At 38.5% G+C, this 23,598-nt stretch overlaps 1 protein-coding gene across 2 annotated transcripts; it reads right to left on the bottom strand.

The window, feature by feature from the left end:
• Nucleotides 1-453: 453 nt before the first annotated feature.
• On the bottom strand, nt 454-21,622 carry LOC108266426 (carcinoembryonic antigen-related cell adhesion molecule 5). 2 transcript variants are annotated; one of them, XM_017469705.3, is made up of 11 exons: nt 21,310-21,622; nt 20,682-20,999; nt 19,522-19,800; nt 19,125-19,391; nt 17,644-17,919; nt 17,293-17,547; nt 10,798-10,921; nt 9,905-9,942; nt 8,366-8,388; nt 1,767-1,875; nt 454-1,167 (listed from the first exon to the last, which is right to left on the bottom strand). In XM_017469705.3, exons 1-11 carry the CDS (start codon nt 21,356-21,358, stop codon nt 1,154-1,156), a joined length of 1,752 nt encoding a protein of 583 aa, XP_017325194.1. In that variant the 5' UTR covers nt 21,359-21,622; the 3' UTR covers nt 454-1,153. The 2 variants fall into 2 exon arrangements, with proteins under 2 accessions (XP_017325194.1, XP_053536652.1); XM_053680677.1 differs by lacking the exons at nt 454-1,167; nt 1,767-1,875; nt 8,366-8,388; nt 9,905-9,942; nt 10,798-10,921 and adding an exon at nt 17,066-17,112.
• Between the last annotated feature and the right edge of the window lie 1,976 nt (nt 21,623-23,598).

Below are 23,598 nucleotides of genomic sequence, written 5' to 3'. Positions count from 1 at the left end.
CACCTAGGGGCAATTTAGAATTGGCAATGTACCTAAAAGCATTTCTTCTGGAATATTTGGGGAAGTTTGCTTCTGTTGAAAAAAAAAATACTATGACAGATTATAAAATACTAAATGTAATTTTATGCATTTCTAAAATCGTAAGGAAATGTGATCAGTCATCAGTCATCAGTACCAACATGATAATACCATAAAAAAGCATGAACTGCAATTAGAACAGCACCTTGGCAAGTTACTTAAATATATTTTCAGATAAGTGTAATTTTGAATTCATATGAAATATTTTCAAAAATGTATGCATTTTGTCCTCTGCCTACATGTCTTTGAGTGTGCATGGACAGACAGCTAAACACATTTTAGTTAATCAAAAAGGTTTGGATAAACACTCAGGCAAAGAATTAAATTTGACATCTGTGTTAGATTCTAGAATGTTAGATTCTTAAACTTAAAATGAACTTTATTGATTGTTTAGTCACAGACAAACAAGCAGAAATATCTAAATAATTCATCAAAAAATGTAAATTGTATGCACTTGTCATTCTAGAGGTCATAGATGAAGATGAGTTTATTTATTTTTTTAAATTATAATGAGATTCTGTGGATTTCAAACAAATGTTGAAAGAAAGCTGCGATCCTAAACTTTGCCATTCATACAAACTGATTTGTGTGATTTCCTACCAAGCATTGTCAAAATTTAAGTAAAAAATTTATACAGACATTTTGGATAAAATTACATAGGCCTAGATGAAACACAAAAATATGTTAACAAAAATATTATCATTTTTTATTAGTAAGGAAAGTTACAGTACAGTATTTGAGATCAGTGGGTTTTTATTGTTATATGCTGGGAACCATTGCAAAATCTAAGGACTAAATTCAGACCCAACACTGAGGGTTCCATTGAAATAGCCAACAATACCCACTTCTACTCAAGCAGAATCTGCAGTGAAACCATTCAGTTACTTCAAGAGCTTGGACTCATGATTTTTCCTTCCACAACAATGGCAGGTCGATCAAATCCACAAATGTCTCTTGCAGAATTGCTGAACTGTGTGCTTACTTTTTAGCAGTCGACTGGCAGCCTTGGTCAGTGTGGTCCACATCTAATGCTGTTGCTTCACTCACATCAGCATAAATGATTTGTGTGACAGGATTAGATGTTGCTGTCTGGAAAAGATGAAGGGACAGTTATGCTGCAGGGATAATCTTCATACAAATCATTTGTTCGTCCCTTAATATGGTTTCCAAAAGATATTTTTTTCCAGTATATACCATCCTTACTTTCGTTATTATGTTCCTTTAAAGATCATTCCTAATATGTTAATGATCTAGCTGAAGACAAACTGCTATTCAGTATTCTCAATGCTAAAAGTGAAAAGTGCATGGACTCTTGATTTAGGCATGTATTAATATGACTGGATTTTGCAACAATAGCAGCTACCAGCTGCCATTGCTGCCAGCTGGTTATTTATTTTCCATATGTGTATGTGAAGCATAACCACTATACAAACCCATACAATTACACTATGTGCATACTTTGAACTTAACTTCCTCCACTTTTATTTTGGTTATGTAGAGAAAATGTACTGTAATCGATTCTGTTGCTAGGCATTGGTACTACCAGAAGATTATGGAAAAAGAAAAACACAAATGCAGGTACTGCATACCACTTCAAGCACTGAAATATAAGCGTTTTGAATGTTAATATAACTTTTTGAATAAAATATAAATTATATAGTTGTTAATCAAATGTAATTGATGTTTACCATTATTATGCTGAGACACATGAGCAGGTGCGTGGGCCATTGGCATGGCTGCTATTCCTTGCTGCCTTTGATTGTACTGAAGATGGCTGACGTCTGGATAGTACCACTCCTATAACAAAAAGAGTGACTGTGTAAAACAGCTAGTGGTATCAAATACATTCATTATTCTATACTATCAGTCAGCATTTTGGTTAACTAACTTTGTGGATTGTGCAATATAAATTAATGCATGACAACTCATTTATCTATTTACATTAGACATGTAATGCAATACCAGTATCTGTATATGTTCAGTGCTCAAAATATTCATATCTGTTTTTATATATTTTTGTATCAGCAAAACAGGGCTGTTGGAAAAAGTCATTTTTCATTTACAAATTATAACAAATCACAATATGCGAAGAACTGTAAGTTCGATTCTTCAATAACTATTCAATTCTCCAAACAAATGTCCTGGGGAAGTTTCTAACAAGCTTTCTTTCTTTTATCTAACGTGAAAGACTAAGCAAACTAAATGTATTTCATAGCTGTCCTGATGTTTAGGCTACATTTGAGAATAACCATCTAATAATATTTAATTTACATTTTAATTTACATAATAATATTACAAAATTTTTGTGTTTGTTACATTCCAGAAAGACCAGAAAAGTTTGCTGGACCAGAATCTACATTAAACCTGAGATGCACTCTGCAAGTCAAAATGGTATGAATTCCTGAGAGCATTTTCTTTTAACAACAATGGAGAACAAACATTTTAGAACATGTACAATGAATGAATAAGTTTTCAAATTTATATGTATTTTTAATTAATTCAGCTAATATTTTCTTAGCAGAGCCCTGCAGAGATATGCTGCCCTGTCCACAGTGTGTTGTCTGTGTGAGATAAGTGGAGCAGCTGTTCAAAAAGCACATTTATAATGTTTGTACAGTGATATAGTAAAAAGCTCAGTAAGGCATTGTCTTGCTTGGGCTAAAACCAAATAGTGCATCTCCTATTAGTATCATGTTCATTTTAAATTTTATTTTAAAAGTACCATAAGTGGGGTTGGCAGGAAACCCAGGAAAATCCCCCTGAAAAGAGAGTGAAAAAGTAGAGAAAAAAATATATTTTCCTATGCCTGAACATTTTGGGCTTGTATCAAGTCTTTGTGCCATTTTTGACTTGTAGTTAGGCTGGAAATTCCCTGAAACCTGGAAACCCTCCCCATGAGCTAGGCCAAGCTATATTTTAAAATCCCACAATAAAGTAAAAACCTTGAGCTTTTGAATTTGTTCATTTTGTATTGTCTTGGATTCCAGGTTACTAAGCCCCTAAAAGTTCACAATGCAAATTCTTTTTTTAAATGTATTTATTTACTTTTGCATAAATAAGCAATAATCTTTGCATTCTCTTGCAATATATTTGTAAAGCTTATAAAAAAGAATACTCCAACTATTGTTCATATCTGTATTTGTTTAGGATGCTTTATCTGTTCAAGCCAAATGTATTTCTATTTGGTTACATCCCTAATTTGCAAGCTTTGGGAGGAATTCAGAATTTTCCAGAAGCTGTTGCTGAAAGTCTGAGATTTGATAAGAGTTGTATCTGTTAATTTATCAATATATGATTATATGAGCTGAATCGTATTGCTACTGCATGACCAAGGACATAATTTAAACTGCTAGTTACGCATGTATTTGTAGTTCTGTGAATTCCGGATGATTGCCAGAGGCAGTGTAACACTATTGGATTATCGCAGCGCCAGCCAGATAGGTTGAGAGGATATATCAAACAAAGTCACATATTTATTTATGCTGAGCCCTGGGGGTTATAAGCCACAGTAGCTCAGCACGCTGCCTCAGTATGCCTTTCTCGCGCATTCCGAGTGACTAAGAACTCTGGCTGTCATCCGGAATTCACAGAACCAGAGTTACATGCATAACTAGCATTCTGTTTCACTCCTACTGACTACCAGAGGCAGAGTAACACTATTGGATGACATATACCAACATAGTCATGAGGAATGCCACCCACCCGATGAAAATTAAGGCCGCTCCTGAAGAACCGCAGAACAAACGGCATGATGAGCAGCAACGTTGACGTTATAAAACCGAGGAAATGTTCATGGAGAAGCCCAGGTTGCTGCAGTAGAGCTATCTGCCAAGGAAACGCCTCTAAAAACAGCCCATGAAGATGAGATGGCCCTAGTGGAATGGCAAGTTAGTCTCCAGGGCAATGGTCCCCCTGCCGCCTCGTAAGCCAGCACAATGGTCTCTATTATCCAGTATGACAACCTCTGCTTTGAGACTGGAGCACCTTTCTTCACTCCCCCATAGCAGGCAAATAACTGGTCTGACTGTCTAAATTGAGCAGTAGAGTTCACATAGCATATCAAGACACAAACAGGACACAAAATTTGGGCACTTGGGTCAGGCCCTGAAGAAGTATGAAAAGAGGCCAGTTCAATGTGCTGGTTTATGAACTGAGGAAGAAGGATTTTTGGAAGAAAAGAAGGTTTGGGCCGTAGGACCACCCCGGGGTCATCCGGTAACCAAGCAAGACAGCACGTGCAACTCACTGACTCATTCTGCAGAAGCAATAACCAACAAAAAAGCAGTCTTCAAGGACATCCATTTAATATCAATGTTTTGCAAGCTCAAATTGGTAGGAATGCAAGCACGAGTGGCAAATCCCACCCAGGAAAGTGAGGATCCCGAGCAGAGTTCAGATGGTATGCACCCTGCAGAAAACTGCAGACAAGACTGTGAGATCCCAGAGAAGATCCACCACCTGGAACATGATATGCAGAAATTGCAGTGACGTGGAAGCCACCTTGCCCTGCTCCATTTAATGATGAAGAAAGCTTAAGATGCTTGGAACGTCATATGATGCAGGATCAAGCCCTTGCTCCTCACACCATGCATAAAAAAGCTTCCAATGTGAAGCATAAATCTGTCATGTGGAAGAAGCACTAGCATTGTAGTTGGTGTGAATAACTGCAGGGTCACAATGCTCCAGAGAAGGATTTAAACGGTTGAAGCCTCCATTGTTCTGGATGTACTTGATCCCTGTAAAGAGCATCCGCACTCTGGTTGCACAGTCCTGGAATATGAGATGCCTCAGTGAAGCAAGTCGTGGCAAACACCATGTCAGGAACTCGCGAGTAAGCTGTAGAGATCTGTGGGGCTTTGTGCCGTGCTGGTAATTCAGATGGAACATTGTTGAGGTATTGACGGACCGAAAAAGAACATGGTGGCTTGTCAGGACTAGCAGGAAATACTTTAGAGCTAAGAACACTGCATGTAGTTCCAGCAGGTTGATGTGCTCTGTTGCCTGGGTTGGAGTCCAGTGCCCGCAAATATCCCTCCGATTCCATGTTGCCCTCCACCCTGTGTCAACGCACATATGCAACTGTGAGAAAATACAATCAGTCAATGGTGATGTCTGGTGGGATCTAGCCGCAAATTGTTGTTGCATAACTGGAGTGGTCTGAGGTGGAGTAAACTCAGGGGGATCACCATTGCAGCTGCCATTAACATCCCTATTAGTTATAGGACCACCTCGTACTGCAAACACACACCCGGGTGAAAGCGAGCCAAAAGTTGCAGAATTTTTATCACACGTTCCTGAGACAGGGTGGCAGACATTAGGCAGGAATTCAGGGTCATTTCTATGAATGTGGTGGTCTGTGTTGGAATCAGACAGCTCTTTTTCCTGTTCACAGAAAAACCCAACATCTGCACATGCCTCAGAAGCAGTCTGGAGTCTTGCACAGCCTGCCATTTTCTGGGGGCACAAAGAAGCCAGTATCCAAATAAGGCAGAATACGCATACCATCCATCCATCCATCCATCCACCCATACATCTTCTATACCGCTTTATCCTTTTCAGGATTAAGGGGAAACCTGGAGCCTATCCCAGTGAGCACTGGGCACAAGGTGGGGTACACCTTGGACAAGGAGCCAAGGCACTTACACATTCACACACTTACACATTCACACACCCATTCATACATTACGGACACTTTGGACATGCCAATCAGCCTACCATGCATGTCTTTGGACTGGGGGAGGAAACCGGAGTACCCGGAGGAAACCCCCGCAGCACGGGGAGAACATGCAAACTGTGCACACACAGGTCCACGGTGGGTATCGAACCCCTGAAGAATACGCACACCTCTCATCCAAAGAGGAGATATAGCTACATTCACACACCTTGTGAAGACACAAGGAGCAAGGGAAAGAACGAAAGGTAGTGGTCGATGAGGCAGCTGAAAGGCTCTAACATCTTCAACACAAGGTCTTTGAGGGGGCGGTGACTGAGGCATAGCATGCCGGCAGAAACAATGCTCCAATGCAGCATAGTGATGTCGGGTCTGAACTGCTGGCATCCTAAATCTAGGGTTGCGCTGCATCTGCGTCAGTTGACAAGTGGCCTCAGATAGCTTTACCCTCTTTTCTAACAGTTCCGGAACATTAGGACCAAAAAAATGCCCAGGAACAAATGGAAGATCTCTCAAGGTTTTCTTACAGTCCTCATATAGCCAGTCTTGGGCAAGCCACATTTAGTGGCAGGCTGCCAGAAGCATGGCTATAAGACTACCCAGCTTGCAGGTCACATAGCCCATTGCCAAAAAGGCAGTTTGTAGAAACTGCAAAACAGAAGGATCAACATTCACTGGTTCCAGCATACTGGTGGCAGCAAGAAGTAACTGACAGATTGTCTGTTCTGTACGAGTAATGCAGGCAACAGACTCAAATGCCTTTTTTTTAGCAAGGAGTTTGCACGACCACATTGCACACTGGGACATTCCCTCGTAGAGCGTCGTCAGGAGACACCACCAAGGCTGCTTTATTTCTGGAGCATCACTACCCCCAATGGAATCTGCTTCAGCCATAGATGCTAGCGTCCGAGCAAGCTTGGAGCGACTAGGAGGACCAGAACCAGTGAGGGCATTTGAATATTTATCCACAAAATCTTTACATGGTGGCATGGCAAAAGAAGTCTCAGCTGTTCCTGTCTGAAAAAAAAACATTTGTTTAAGCAGATTGGACAAGTGACTCGTCAAGTCCTAGATGAGCAATAGCCATTCAAATCACAGCCAAAGTATCAGCGGGAGTGGCCTGGGTCTGACCAGACGACTGTACTGATCCCCGACTAGACCCCTCCGCTGCTGGATAACCAGTGAAAACATTCTGAGGTGATGGTTGTGTAGCAACATCCACCGCATTCCCATGATCGTGAAAAAAAAAATCAGAAGCACTCGTAGAAAGCACATCTCACTAATAACACCCTCGGATAGCTTAAAGTTAAGGCTTAAAGTGGGAAAAACAATAAAAAATAATACGACTCCCTCAGATGGACCAATAGATAAAGTACTCCAAATCTGTTGAAGTAGCGTAGATGCACACTAAGACAGCTTGTGAGAACGATATTTTTCTGCCAACCAGGCGATAAAGTGAAAGAGGCAGAGTGTTGGGCTACTGTGGCTTATAACCCCCAGGGCTCAGCATATGTCACTACGTGACTTTGTTGGTATATTTGCTCAACCTATCTGGCTGGCACTGTGATAATCCAATAGTGTTACACTGCCTCCGGTGGTCAGTAGGAATGAAGAACTTGATTTTAAGGTGTACTTTAATCAACTAACCAAAGCCATATCTCCCTGGCACTTTACTAAAGATAGAAAAACATAGTATATATGCCTAGCCACAATTTAATTACAGTTTATTAAAACTGCAGTATTCTTCCGGATCAGAGATATGTGGCCCAGCCTGATAATGACAAGCAGTGGCATCCTCCCAGCAACATAAACAACCCAACATTACTGGTGGAAATAGGTTATAAATTGAAAAATTAAATCTGCAATATTTTTATACAAATTGTGAGTCAAAATATTGTATGCTGTTATTTTTTTTGTGTGTGTGATTTTCTTCTAATACCACGGCACTTGCAGCAAGCAGAATAAATAATACAATAACATTGCATGTTGTGCATGCTTGATTACTGCTGTGCCCTTTCCAGTCATCTTAAAAAATGTACTACTCACAGATCACACTGCAACTGGCAAACTTATTTTTTCCTTCTGATTTTTTTTGCTCCTATTTTTTAGTAATGTCGCACTGCAAAATAAACATAAACTGTATAAAAAAAGTCATAAACTACATGAGATTAAGCAACAGCCTGATTGCTTCAGTTCAGTCAATCGCATAAAGGTGTTATAGTTTGGTTAAAGAGCTATGGCACTGCATTGGAGCACTAAAGGCTCTGTATGGATTCCTGTTCATGAAAACGCAGTTTGTACCTGGAGAAACAGTCCTTTGCTTTTTTCCTTATATCATTTACTAGAAAATATCACTGTCAATAACTACCAGAGTGGGAAGTGAAATTGCTCTGCCTATATGGTGTATGAGGTCAAAGGTCCTCAGTGGCTTACAGTAAGAGATATCTATCTGCAGCAACTGGAAGAATCTTTGCCACTTTAATTACTTCTGTATTATAAACACTATCAAGTCATTTGATGGTAAATTAATAAAGGCAAAGCAACTGTCAGCTCTGAATAAACTCTCTTTACATGGTGTATAGACTGTAAAACTGGAAATTTAAAAAAGTGACTCACATGCTGTTCTTCAGTTTGTGTTGCTGTGGGGAAAAAAGCATCATTATCATTATGCAACAGAATATTAGGTTTAGGCATTTAGGCCAATAATAAAGTGAATTATTTGTGCACGTGACCTCTCAGCCATAACATTAAAACACTTGTTCACTAGAAATGTTCAGCAGAAATGTTCAGGAGAAATGTTCAGAAGAAATGTTCAGAAGAAATGTTCAGCAGAAATGTTCAGTAGAAATGTTCAGTAGAAATGAAACTGGAGATTGTTTGTTTGAGCTGAAATTAAAAAAAAAGAAAATAATAAAATCACTTGTGCCACCAAAACAGCTCTGACCGATCGAGGAATGGACTCCACAAGACCTCTGAAGGTGTGCTGTGGTATCTGGCACCATGATGTTAGCAGCAGGTCCTTTAAGTCCTGTAAGTTGCAAGGTGAAGCCTCCATTGATTGGACTTGTTTGTGCAGCACATCCCACAGATGCTTGATCAGATTGAGATCTGGGGAATTTGTAGGAAAAATCAACACCTTGAACTCTTTGTCATGTTCCTCAAATCATTCAAGAACAATTTTTGTAGTGTGGCAGGTCACATTATCCTGCTGAAAGAGGCCACTGCCATTAGGGAATACTTTTGCCATGAAGGGGTGTACTTTGTCTGCAACAGTGTTTAGGTAGGTGGTACATGTCAAATTAACTTCCACATGAAAGTCAGGACCCAAGGTTTACCAGTAGAACATTGCCCACACTGCCTCCGCCGGCGTGCCTTCTTCCCATAGTGCATCCAGGTGCCATCACTTCCCAGGTGAGCAACGCACCCGGCCTTCCACATGATGTAAAAGCAAATGTGATTCATCAGACCAGGCCACCTTCTTCCATTACTCCATGGTCCAGTTCTGATTCTCACATGCCCATTGTAGGCTTTTTCAGTGGTGGACAGGGGTCAGCAAGGGCACTCTGACCGGTCTGCAGCTACACAGTCCCATAAGCAGCAAGCTGTGATGCACTGTGTGTTGTGACACCTTTCTATCAAAGCCAGCATTAACTTTTTCAGCAATTTGTGCTACAGTAGCTATTCTGAGGGATCGGACCAGACGGGCTAGCTATCATTCCCCATGTGCATCTGTGAACCTTGGGCATCCATAGCCCTGTCGCCGGTTCACCGGTTGTCCTTCCTTGGACCGCTTTTGGTAGGTACTAACCACTGAATACCGGGAACACCCCACAAGACTTATCGTTTTGGAGGTGTTCTGACCCAGACATCTAGACATCACAATTTGGCCCTTGTCGAAGACATTCAGATCTGTACGCTTGCACGTTTTTCCTGCTTCCAACACATGAACTTCCAACAAGACACAACATTGACATTGTAATAATAATCAATGTTATTCATGTCACCTGTCACTGGTTTTAATGTTATGGCTGATCGGTGTCTATACAGTACAAAAAATGTGCCATATATAGATCTGAAATTACTTTAATTTGCGATCATATATAAGTCAGTTCACCCAGAATATATTTATAAATGACTGAAGTGCTTTACGCATACCTCGATTTTGCTTATTTCCTCTGGAGGTTCTTTCTATCCTGCACAGAAAATGTATTACAATAAATCAAATTTAATAGTAATTGTTTATAAAGTAGTTAGCAGTCACATGAGACAAGTGTTTAAAATATCATTGAAACAATTATGATTTAAAATAAATAAATAACAACTAAATAAATAATTACAACTGCTACTACGATGACGAAGAAGAAGAAGAAGAAGAAGAAGAAGAAGAAGAAGAAGAAGAAGAAGAAGAATCATCTTACTCCAATCCTGACATGAAATTTGGTTATAGATACTATTGATACTAAAACCTGTCTATGTAAAACCTCTGGCAGAATATTTGTGACATTTTTGTGAATTATTATATGATGATTTCCCAATTAACAGGGCTGCTGGTAATATTTGATAGAATAAAATAAACAATAAAATCAAAAAAATTTATGTTAAAATGTATTGTGATCCTTACAATTTCTGGTCACACTTTCAGAAGCATGTATTACAACTTAAGAAAGCAAAGTAAAACATTTTTTTTATTTTTTTTTTTTACAAAAGTCTAACATTTTGTTAAGAAAATAACTCTGTGCACTGCTTTATTAAGCTGTAAATCAAACCAGTAAATGCTGGAGGATTAAAATACCCAGGCAACTAATGCAACCTGCATCTGCTCCAGATTTACATAGTAGATTTGCATAATTTTTGCAAGGCCTAAGAATTGATCCATTTACAGTTCTGCACCAAAGCAGATTTAGACAGCTCAGGTTAACAAAGAATTTTGTTACATCTGGCCCTAAGTTGAATTTATTTCGGGCCCAAATGTGAACCAGATTCTTTTCAGTAGTGATGAAAATGTTAATTACAAGGAAAAATACAAAGTTATAGTCTAATGTACTTACCTTACTTTGCGCTTAATAAAGCAGAAAATCAAACCAGCAATTCCAGCAACACCCAATAAAACTCCAGAACCAATCCCAGCTATAAATCCTGCAGACAGTGAATCTCTACCCATAGAGACTTTTTCTATGAGAACACAAAGAAATAATTTAGAGAAAAATTTTGAGAACGTCTAGATTAAAAGTATATCCTGATATAGTCATACAGTGAGGGGAAAAAAGTATTTGATCCCCTGCTGATTTTGTACGTTTGCCCACTGACAAAGAAATGATCAGTCTATAATTTTAATGGTAGATTTATTTGAACAGTGAGAGACAGAATAACAACAAAAAAAATCCAGAAAAACACATGTCAGAAATGTTATAAATTGATTTGCATTTTAATGAGGGAAATATGTATTTGACCCCTCTGCAAAACATGAGTTAGTACTTGGTGGCAAAACCCTTGTTGGCAATCACAGAAGTCAGACGTTTCTTGTAGTTGGCCACCAGGTTTGCACACATCTCAGGAGGGATTTTGTCCCACTCCTCTTTGCAGATCTTCTCCAAGTCATTAAGGTTTCGAGGCTGATGTTTGGCAACTCAAACCTTCAGCTCCCTCCACAGATTTTCTATGGGATCAAGGTATGGAGACTGGCTAGGCCACTCCAGGACCTTAATGTGCTTCTTCTTGAGCCACTCCTTTGTTGCCTTGGCCGTGTGTTTTGGGTCATTGTCATGCTGGAATACCCATCCACGACCCATTTTCAATGCCCTGGCTGGAGGAAGGAGGTTCTCACCCAAAATTTGACGGTACATGGCCCCGTCCATCGTCCCTTTGATGCGGTGAAGTTGTCCTGTCCCCTTAGCAGAAGAACACCCCCAAAGCCTAATGTTTCCACCTCCATGTTTGACGGTGGGGCTGGTGTTCTTGGGGTCAAAGGTAGCATTCCTCCTCCTCCAAACACGGCGAGTTAAGTTGATGCCAAAGAGCTTCATTTTGGTCTCATCTGACCACAACACTTTCACCCAGTTGTCCTCTGAATCATTCAGATGTTCACTGGCAAACTTCAGACGGGCATGTATATGTGCTTTCTTGAGCAGGGGGACCTTGTGGGCGCTGCAGGATTTCAGTCCTTCACGGTGTAGTGTGTTACCAATTGTTTTCTTGGTGACTACGGTCCCAGCTGCCTTGATATCATTGACAAGATCCTCCCGTGTAGTTCTGGGCTGATTCCTCACTGTTCTCATGATCACTGCAACTCCACGAGGTGAGATCTTGTATGGAGCCCCAGGCCGAGGGAGATTGACAGTTCTTTTGTGTTTCTTCCATTTGCGAATAATCACACCAACTGTTGTCACCTTCTCACCAAGCTGTTTGGCAATGGTCTTGTAGCCCATTCCAGACTTGTGTAGGTCTACAATCTTGTCCCTGACATCCTTGGAGAGCTCTTTGGTCTTGGCCATGGTGGAGAGTTTGGAATCTGATTGATTGATTGCTTTTATACAGGTAACAAGCACTCCCTTTAAGAGTGTGCTCCTAATCTCAGCTCGTTACCTGTATAAAAGACACCTGGGAGCCAGAAATCTTTCTGATTGAGAGGGGGTAAAATACTTAATTCCCTCATTAAAATGCAAATCAATTTATAACATTTTTGACATGCGTTTTTCTGGATTTTCTTGTTGTTATTCTGTCTCTCACTGTTCAAATAAATCTACCATTAAAATTATAGGCTGATCATTTCTTTGTCAGTGGGCAAACGTACAAAATCAGCAGGGGATCAAATACTTTTTTCCCTCACTGTATATACATTTTACATAGGGTCACTATACATTCTTACACATGCACTGCCATTTACTTATGATTACTGTACATTTTTCTACACACACTACCACATCTGTGCATCACACATGTCTAATGTTCAGTTTTAAGATTGCCACTCTGTAATATATTTCATACAAGTAATCTGTACAGTAATAGTCTGTAAATAACTTGGAGAGCTATTTCTGCATATTTTTATTCCTTCTTATTTGTTTTATATTGTGAGTTTATTGTGCACTCTTAAATATTGTGAACTGTTGTCTCAGTCCTCCCTGTTTCTCTTATGTTGTGGCTGATGTGACACCAAATTAAGAGTAAGAGTAATACAGCTGGTCTGTTTACGTATGCTGATGATATGGTTCTGGTGCAACTTTGTTCTAAAAAGCAAGTAATGAGCGAGCAAACTTATCTTAAAAATGTGGTTGCTCTTGAAGACTGGTGTAAACTGAGTGCCTTGCATACAAATGTAAGGAAAACAAGAGATGATTTTCATTGTTAAATCTGGTGAACAATATGTGTTAGGGAAACTAAAGTTAAATGAGCAGGTTGTTGAGACTGTGGAAAGTTTTAAATATTTGGGACCATATTTGGATACAAGTTTGAGTTTTTTCTGAGTATGTAGACAATATTTTAAGGAAAGCAAGTCAAAGGTTATTTCTTATGCGTAAACTTAAGAGTTTGGATGTTAGTCAATCCATTTTGGAAATGGTATTCAAAAGTCATGTTGAGAGTATTTTAATGTTTAATATTATAGCCTGGTATGGTGACTTAGGAGTGAGGAATAAAAATAAGATGCAGAGGATTCTGAGAACTGCAGGAAAAATAATAGGACACCAGCAAACACAGCTTGATAAACTGTATTTGCTGGCAATGCACAGAAGAGCAACAAGGGATGTATTTGACTCTACACACCCACTTAACTCAGAATTTTTAATGCTTCCATCTGCAAGGAGGTATAAGGTCCCAAAATATCTTAGGAATGTGTATAAACATTCCTTTATACCAGTGGCAATTACAATATTAAATGAAAGGTAAGCAACTCCTTTTGAGAATAATTTTTATATTGATGTATTGTGTATATGTATAACTTGTGTATTGTGTACGTGTATAATTGTTGGGGTTTTTTTGTGTTTGAGAAGCCAAAGAAGAATTTCCACATTGGTGGACCATAAAGTTAAGTTAAATCAATCAATTTCCCCTTGATGATCAATAAAGTACTCATTATAATTACATTATACAGCATTTGGCAGCTTCCCTTATCTAGAGCGACTTACAGAGTGAAAGGACATGACTTTTTTCTACATTTATACAACTGAGCAGCTATGTGTTAAGGGCCTTGGCAGGACTAGGATTTGAATGCACAACCACATTCAGTAGGCCAATGCCTTAACCACTGACTAAAAATTAAAACAATCTCAGCACACTAGATTTGATTTTAAACACGTCTACATTCAAAAAAAATGTTGGGTTATCTTTTCTACCCAAATGCTGGGTTGAGCCTTTTGGGTCATTTAATTGGGTTATTTTCTCAATCGTGGGTAGTTTTGGGGTAGTTTTGTGCAACCCAACAGCTGGGTTAGTGGCTGGGTCATTTTCACTGACAGTTGAATCAATGGTCAAATCAACTCAAAGCGGACTGTTTGAATTCGCCTCAGGTGGAGCTAGCGGGTTTTGAGGCAAGGAAACTAAATGAACACAGGTAAGTTAGTGTTCATCACTATTTAGTGTTAAAGCTGCTGAAAATGCCTGGCCAAGTTTGTGATATTTATGCAGGGAGATCTCGAAAATTTATTCATTGGAAAACAGTAATTCAGGGAGTGATAATTAACTTTACATATCGGGACGGCTTCAAAAGTGAATATCATGTACTGCTTCCTCAGTGCTGGAGTTACACTACTAGTGTCTTGTGTTTATGTTGGGTGTGAAATATGGACTGAGGTTATTCTAAAATTCGCTGTGTCTGCATCTTATCTGAGGCTCTGAGTTAGGGTTAGCTAGCTGGATCAAGTAGGGATGAGTGATGCTAAGGGTTAGACGCTCACCTGAGTTGATAACATTACTTTAGCATACAGCTAAAGTATCAACTTTTGTTGCCATCAGTTTAGACATTAATGGCTGTGTGCTGAGTTATTTTGAGGGGACATTAAATTTACACTGTTACACAAGCTGTACTCTCACTACTTTACATTGTAGCAAAGTGTAATTTCTTCAGTGTTGTCACATGAAAAGATATAATCAAATATTTACAAAAATGTGAGGGGTGTACTCACTTTTGTGAGATACTGTATATATTCAATATTTTTAAATAAAGATTGTTTATTGAGTGGTCGTTTGTCTTCACTGAGGCTTTAGAGGCAGAAAATCAAGAGAAGTGGAGCTTTTTGTGTGATTAGACTGTATACAGTCACAATTCTAGTATCCCAAAATAGACACAATGTTATTTTTTAGTTATCCTGCAGCATTCGAATATTGACAGTGAACGTTGTAAATCTCCTTAGTTTTATCTTAGATTATCATGACTTTTCACTTGTATTCCATTTTTGTTTTTCTTGCTTGCCCCCAACCTGAGACCTGATTGGTCTGGAAGTACAAAAAAAGTTTGATGTCACTTGGTGACTGTCACTTTTAAACATCACTCAGATTCTGCCATAATCTTACATCCATTTCCCTTAAGATTACATGTACAAAGTTCACTGGTTACTGTACTGACTTAAGTTTTTAACTCATTTGTACGTGTACTTTATGTCGAAAAATATAGGTCTTATTTAGTTCTGTGTCGTCTCATGTGGTTAGTGTGTTGTTTCATGTAACACCATGATCCTGGAGGAACATTGTTTCGTTTCACTGTGTACTCTACCTGCTGTATATGGTTGAAATGACAATAACGCCACTTGACTTGACTTCACTTATGTATTTTAAGTAAAGAAAATGCCATGACTGGATTCTTAAGAACACACGATTCCTAAGGTTTTTTTTTAGTCCACCACTGTCAGAAAAAAGGTCGAAATAAATATTTATATGCAGGGAATATATGAAGTGAATAGAAAGGGAGAAATCATTGCTGTGTTTTTTTTGTTTGTATGTTTTTGTTTTTTGTTTTTGTTAGATGAGTTGGTGATTGAAGATGTAAAGATGAAAACAAGATAAATATCAAGATAAACATCAATAAACTAAAATGCTGTAAATAAATATTCAGAATGCAACAGCACGCCTTGTTTTCAACCAGCCCAAAAGAACCCATGTCACACCCCTCTTCATCTCCCTCCACTGGCTTCCTGTAGCTGCCCGCCTCAAATTCAAGGCCTTAATGCAGACATACAAGACCTTGTCTGGAACAGCACCCCTCTACCTCAACACTCTCCTTGAGGTTTACGTTCCCTCGCACAACCTGCGATCAGTTGCCCCCCGCCCCTACATAAAAAATAGAAATAAAAACCTTCTGCACTTACACACGCACGTTGCTTCTCAACTCAGTCAAAAATCCTGTTTGGTATCACTCAGGGGCATAACCTGGCCTGGGCACTGTGGGCTGCAACCCCAAAGATTTTTTCTTTAGCCTCAAATAATTATCCACTTGGAGTGGTTTGTCACTACGTAACTGAACATCAGTAAAACAAGACAGTGGTGTTGTAATTTTATATCTTCAGTGAACGGAGACAAGACCAATCAGACAGGGTTTACAGGAAAATACATGGAAACACTCATGTCTTATTGGCTGACAGTCTCTCAATTCTGCCAAATGCTAGCTCACACAGTCAGTGTGAGGGAAAGTAGATATATTCTGTTTACTTATTTATTTTAAAACAGTAAAGGGGTTGAAACTGAAACAGTAACATCCTCTAATGGTGAGCAGGAAAACAAGGTATGTAAATATCAATATGAGTTCCAGTTTATGTGAACATGATATGAGCAGAGCAGAAGGAAAGATAATGTACTTTGCATGGCACTGTAGCAGCTAAATCCATAGATTAGTTGTGCTTCAGTGTGGCTAGCAACACCAAACTAGCCTAATTAGAAAAGTTTTATATTTTATCGGAATGGTAGTCCTACAAACAGTGACAACACCCGAGGTAAGTTTTATGATAAATCCAACTTTTTCTGATCATGTCAATGACAGCTAGGTTACCTCTGATTCCATAATACAAAACTTAGGCTACTAGCTGAGCTGAAAAAAATGCATGGAGAAGAATCTGGGCTCAGCCTCAGGTGATTAACCGTCTGGCTAACACCCCTGGTAGCACTACTTCTCTGCTCGCTTTGCTTGTATTTCCTCAATTGTAAGTCACTTTGGATAAAAGTGTCTGCCAAATGAATAAATGTAAATATAAATATCATATGAAATAGTGATTTCTTATTACACAACTTCTATTTTACTTTGGACTTTACATTAAACATCCATACTGTAAAAATCAAGTGATTAATACAGGTTACGAGCCAGCATGATTTTGTACAGATAACATCTTTATGACTCAACATATTAAAATCCTCAATAGATCTTTAGTGTGACAATCTTCCAGCTGAAGAAATATTTTGTATAATTATATTTTTGTGTAAATTATAGTGATGTAGGAATTATTAAAATATAATTATTCTCTTGGTTTATTTACATGTTACTTCAAAACATCTTATATCTTATGTCTGATTTATTTCAAACAGAAGAGCCTATTTTATTTATTTTATACAGCGTAAAATCTCACCTTTTACTTCCAAAACATGGGATGCAGAGGCATTACATCTGGTTACAGGATTGGAGGCAATGCAGGTGTAATTTCCAGTGTGCATAGAGGTGACCTGTTCCACAGTAAATACAGCTGTATTCACTTCAGGTAAAGTCCCATTAAACATCCATTTGTACGAGGCATTTGGTGTAGATTCAGAACGGCAAGACAGTGTCAATTTGTTTCCTTCCTCCACTTCAAGTGGTCCATCAATTATCACATTATCTGGTCCAACTGTAACACACAGTACAGAGTCACTGCCTGTCAAATTAAACTTAGATGTTTATTCAGTTTAAAACAAATCAGCACCAGGAATATATTTGTACTTACAGTTTACAATCATTCTGTATGTTGCAGTGTCAGAGCTGAAGGGGTTGCTGAGTGCACACTGGTATTCACCACTGTCTCTTCTCCTCACCGGACTGATCATCACTGATCTGTTATCATTCGAGAATGTGATGTTGTCGCTAGCTGACAGTTTCTGATTATCTTTCATCCATTCAGCACTGTAGATGGTTCCACTTGCCTTACAGGTTAATGTAGCAGAGGAAACATCTTCTATTAGATCATCTGTTGGTCCAGTAAGTGCTGCTCCAGATATTTTTTCTGTAAACTCCACAGAGGAAACAAATAAACATTAATTTAACAATGTGAATTGAGATGGAATTTTAATTAATTATAATTCTGTTAAAGTTATAACAATATTAAACATAATCTGCTTATTGTATTATATTTGCCAAAAAAAAAATTAAGAATTTACTTCCAATTTATCACATTAATTTTTAATCGAACCAAATAGCATTTTGATTCTGTCTATCTGTGACTTTTAGCTTTTGGGCTATAACAGCACTTTACACATTTCACTTACTGTTTTAGAAATCCCAAGAACCTTTTCAGTTTTGAATTTCCCAGATATAGCTTGACTTAATAACCAATTACCTATTTTCAGACATCTTGTAGATAAATAACCTTTATACTGCAGCATTGTTGAATTCTGAAATCTGATTTATCATTAAATGTTGATTAATTTTTTATAGCAACAGCTCTGACAGTGGTGCCGAATACAAATCAAATAACAGGTTTACATCAATCCTCTCATTCTAAAACATTAGCGTTTCTATAGTAACATCTCATTCACAGGGACGTGTATGGTGGACACTCAACATAATCTAAGCCTAATAATAAACAAAAGATGATATTCGATGAAAAATGTCTTGAAATCTGTGAAATCTTCTGAAAGATGACATTTACTTAACATTGATGAAAGGATTCTCAGGTGTTAGTGCTTTATGTAGCAGTCACCACAGGACACTCTGATTCATGCTGGAGTACATAATTTACTATTTCCCTATAACAGCATGCCCTGTTTTATCTGTGTTGTATTCCTTACACAGTATGTACACAAATTATTCAACTGCTAGTTAAATACAGCAGTTCTGCTATTGTATGAGTCCAAAATGTAGCATATTTTTAAACACCAACAAATCCATCCATCCATCTTCTATACTGCTTTATCCTTTTCAGGGTCACGGGGAACCTAAAGCCTATCCCAAGGACCATCAGGCACAAGGCGGGGTAGGGCACAATCCATTGCAGGGCACAATCACATACACACTCACACAACCATTCATACACTACTGACGCTTTGGACATGCCAATCAGCCTACCATGCATGTCTTTGGACTGGGGAGTAAATCAAACCGTGAAAAATCTGTACATTTCTGGGAGAGCTGCTTTGGCTTAATTTAGTGGCTTTCTATTTTTTCTTTGTTGTTGTTGCACATGAATTCAATAACTAAACTAGAACTCACCTAGTACAGTGACGCTGATGTGTTCAGAATTGGAGTAATGCAGGCTCTGCTTGTTATAGGCGATGCAGGTGTAATTGCCACTCTGACTGCTCTGAATGTTGCTCAGTCTGAGCTCTTGGCCCATTTCACCGAGCTTTGCTCCATTCACAGCCCACTGAAACTCAGCAGCAGGGTTGGACTCAGCCGAGCAGGTCAGTATGAGGTTTGACCCAGAGCTGTAGAAGGGTCTCACTGGATCTGCTTCAACAGCAACATTTTCTGGACCATCTGCAATGGAACAGTCCATATTTAGTCAGCTTTAGAGCCATCATGGTCTTGTGTAGACCAGGTATATCATGCATGTGTGTTGGATAAACCTCATGATTTTCAAGAAGTTGCATGATATGAAATAACTCACAGTAAATGGTGAGCTTCAATGGAGGACTCCTTGCTTTGCCGTAGATGCTGGATGCTTCACATTGGTATGGGCCTGTGTCATATCTGATCCCACTAGTAATGGTCAGACTGCTGTTGTTGTCTGTTAGCTGAACTCGCTCCCCTGATCTTACCTCAGAGCTGCCATTCAGCCAAATAAATGAAAGAAAGGAGCCAGATGCAGAGCAGACGAGACTCACAGTGCTGCTGAATTCAACCAGCTCTGTTTTACTTGGTACTATGATAACATTGGAGGGTGGCACTGGGGGATTAAAAGGTAACACAGGGCTCAGGTGGACACCAGAATACACAAGATTTGAAAGTTCATTTATCATCAAAACATAAGCATAATCACTGTACCAACACTATTAGCTCTCATGATCTTAGATAGTAATCACTGTTTCACTGTTTTAGCCATACTGACCAGCATAACAAAATGCAGAGCAAAAATAATCTATGAGTAAAAATGAGCAAGTACTCCTTGCCAACTTAGTTTTAGTCTAATAAATCTGCTATTAAAGAACTACAATTTTTTTTATGTGGGCACCAGTCACCGATCTTCAGTCACCAGTTACGGAGCTTTCAAAAGAGGATATTTTACTGCAAAATGGCAGCAGAAGTCAAAATGGCACAAGTGGAAGTGTATCATATTATTTATAGGATGATCATTACAGAAATCTGTTACCAAAAATGGTTCTAAACTCTACAGTTCCTGTATTTTTTATAGTTCAATATTTTACTATAAATTTAATGTTCTGAATTTGAGACATTAGACACAGACATGACAATATTCTGTCTCTAATTCAAATACATGTTCTATTAACTGAAACAACTGAACTATTTTTGTATTAGTGTTGCATCAGCAATAACATCCAATGCATGTTCATAGTCATTTAACGCAAGAATGATCTGATAAATAAAATGTTCTACAATTTGAAAGGTGTGTATTCCAATTCAGCTGTGAAGATGTAATGCAGTACAAATCTGTGTACTTTTAATCCTTACACACGTGTATAAAAACTGATTATAGTTACCGATAAGCATTAAAGACTCTTCCTTGCATTTACAAAATGAGGACTGTACAAGATTAAATTAAAAAATCTTCCTGTAGTTGTGTTAAAAAGAAAAGTTTTCTTTACTCACCAAACACATGCAGTGAGGTTTTACTTTTGAATATCTTTGTCGGAGTTTGTACAATCAGAGAATATGTTCCAATATCACTCTCAGTCAGGCTCCTGAGCTCCAGAGCATAAGTGGTGGGGTCCATACTGACTCTGTCAGTGTATGGCGGATATATTGTAATTCCACTTGGAGGTCCATAAAGAATGGTGATCTCATTAAAAATCCAATTGATCGACAAATGTGGGCGATCCGGAATACTGATTGGGGTAATCACCACATTCTCCCCAACTGCTGTATTTATTATCTCAGGTAATAACAGCTCTTTTCCAAAACATACTCCTGTGTGAAGAAATAAATAAGCGAAGCACAAAATAATAAGTAAGAAAGCATGTATATACATGAGAGAGAGAGAGAGAGAGAGAGAGAGAGAGAGAGAGAGAGAGAGAGAGAGAGAGAGCGCGCATAAAAAACGCAAAGTTTCCAGAGATACAGGACGTTTCAGACCAAGTCCCTTTGTGGCTATAGGAAGGGAAACTGTGTAAACTGCACTGCGCTGTAATGTTTATTTCTTCTATTATGCTGCAGGAAGCCACGCTGCAGTTACTCACTGTATTCATCTTCACAGATATAGGAAGAATATAGTGTTCACCTGTACATGACAGCAGAAGCAGAGAGCAGCACACAGCGTGTAAATCCATCAGGAGAGATCCGGAGCTCCACCACTGCTTCTCAATAAGCGTCTCTACAGAAAGATCTGTGCTGATTAATCACCCGATGTGAAACCGAATAGTGCCGATTAGACTCGAGTTAGAAAGCAAACGACTGAAAAAGCAAAAGTTAACTAAGTAAGCAGACGAAACAGCAGGTCTGTAAACAGTGTCATTAAAGCACACATGCAGGAGTGAACAGCCTACAGGGGAAACTATCAGAGTAATCCTGCACCGGTTTAACACTGGAATAAAGTTGGTTTTGACGTTGGACGTTCGATATTCTCAGAAATGCAGAAATTAGGGACCGTCTCTAAAGTTACACACGACATTGTTTTACACGTTTCTAACTTCAGTAGCATTTGAAGGGAATGATGTACAGTCACACAACCACCTGTAAAGTGTTCATCTAGGTGTCAGGTATGATGCACACCTTTTAGATTTTTTATATTTAACCCTACAATGCATGAACCAAAAAAACCTTCAAGAATGCATAAAGGGGGTCAAAATGACCCGTACTGGATTGAATGGTTTTCTTCAAAAAATAGATGTCCTATTAACTGAGAAGTGTTATAATATCTGAGCGTTTGGTTGAAGAGATGTATATATCAACATGTTTTCTCATGTTACATCAGCAAAAATCAAATAGTAGCCTCAGATGCCTGTTCTTGCTAAGTAACATAGAACTAAAGAGACCATAGATAAATATACTAAAGATAAAGATAAATTCACCGACATGAACATATACACCAAATACACCATAAAGTTCTGTGAGAGCAGCTCAGTGCTAAATTCTAAAGCTGATTGGTATGTGGTGGTCAGGCTGTTTACAATTATTTTTGATAATTCCTGAGGATCAAACTCTGAGTGCTGAGTATTTTTTCACCAATTTTATGTCCTAAATGAAAATCCAAGGAGTATGATTAATTATATTTTTTAAATTAAGTTTAGTATTTTATATCGACTTAAATTCTAGTGGGTGGAGGCAAATGTCCAAAAAGGGAATGCTTATTACTTGGGCCAGTTTTAGTTTGGAAATGAGTATGTGAAGTTAGTCTACCAGAAGTTGCAGAGATGGTCATGTCATTCAAGTTTCATGAAAAAAGTTCAATGTTAAAACATGTTCATGACCAGCTTTCAGCAGGTAAGACAGGGTTAATAAATAATGATTAGAAATCCATTTACAGATTAGGTATACCACATTTACAGATATGTAGTATACCACATTTCAAGCTTACAGTACGTACACTGCTTATGGACGTCCACAGCACAATCTATCCTGAATTCCTCAGAACATTTCCTGAACAAGCCTGCATTAAAATCAAAACCAAAAACAGGTTTCACATATTGCGCTCAAAATATAATTGGATGGACCCAAGTGGCAGTGTTGCCTCATTTTCTTTTTTTCAAAAAGTCAATAGAAGTCACTAAATGACGTTATAAACTAATTTGTATATAAATTATTATATAAATTATTCATCATGATCATTGGCATATCAAATTCCAGACTAGGATACATGAAGAAGGAAGATTTCCGATTAGAATATATTGTATGGTGAATATAGAATACAACACTATAACACCACCATCAGTCCAATCAGGCTCATATCTCTGCATGAACTGCGAGATGGGTGTACTGCTTACTGAACAAGTTTCATGTCTCTATGGCTTACAGTCTTTTACCCCTTTTGTGTTTTGGTGTTGAAGAAGGTGTGAGCTAAACTTGTCACTAAAGACTTCATCTCAGTATCTCATTATGTGACTGGCATTGGCAGATAAGGAAATTACAAAGACAATTCACCACATATGATAATTTGCCCCTCAGATTAGCCATCCCCTTAAAGGTGCATGAGGTAAGATTAGTCTTTTCCCTACTCAAAATTAGCTCTCTAACACTTAAGTAGGTAAGACTTGAATGATCAGGCCAGCGCAGTCCACCTGGGCCACTGGTGATTTTGGTGATTGGTGTGACATTGTCCCCATGACACTGGCATGATTTGGGCTGCCCACAGTCGACCAATGTCACACCAATATTCAAATCCCTATCACCCAAGATAGTTGCCCACATTTGGCCCTTAATGGTCTGATGAGGGTAAAATTGAATGGAAAGCATTGTTCCCGGAAGACCATATTTGGCTGTCCAATTGGATGACCATGCATAACATTTAAGCAGTTGTTTGATATTCTGCATTTCCTTACATATTTAAAATAAAGCAAGTAGATGTTCAATA

The sequence above is a fragment of the Ictalurus punctatus genome, chromosome 1, assembly GCF_001660625.3.
Source record: "Ictalurus punctatus breed USDA103 chromosome 1, Coco_2.0, whole genome shotgun sequence".
Taxonomy (NCBI): domain Eukaryota; kingdom Metazoa; phylum Chordata; class Actinopteri; order Siluriformes; family Ictaluridae; genus Ictalurus; species Ictalurus punctatus.
The sequence above is the reverse complement of the archived record's forward strand: the minus strand, read 5'-3'. Positions and strand labels throughout refer to the sequence as shown.

What these genes read in the sequence shown, in the direction of transcription:
- LOC108266426 (XM_017469705.3), bottom strand. Translation starts at nt 21,358, where the DNA reads ATGGATTTACACGCTGTGTGCTGCTCTCTGCTTCTGCTGTCATGTACA. An exon ending in CATCAGCGTCACTGTACTAG is followed by an intron (nt 17,920 to 19,124) that starts GTGAGTTCTAGT and finishes TGGAGTTTACAG; the next exon opens with AAAAAATATCTGGAGCAGCA. An exon ending in TTTATTAAGCGCAAAGTAAG is followed by an intron (nt 9,943 to 10,797) that starts GTAAGTACATTA and finishes TTTTCTGTGCAG; the next exon opens with GATAGAAAGAACCTCCAGAG.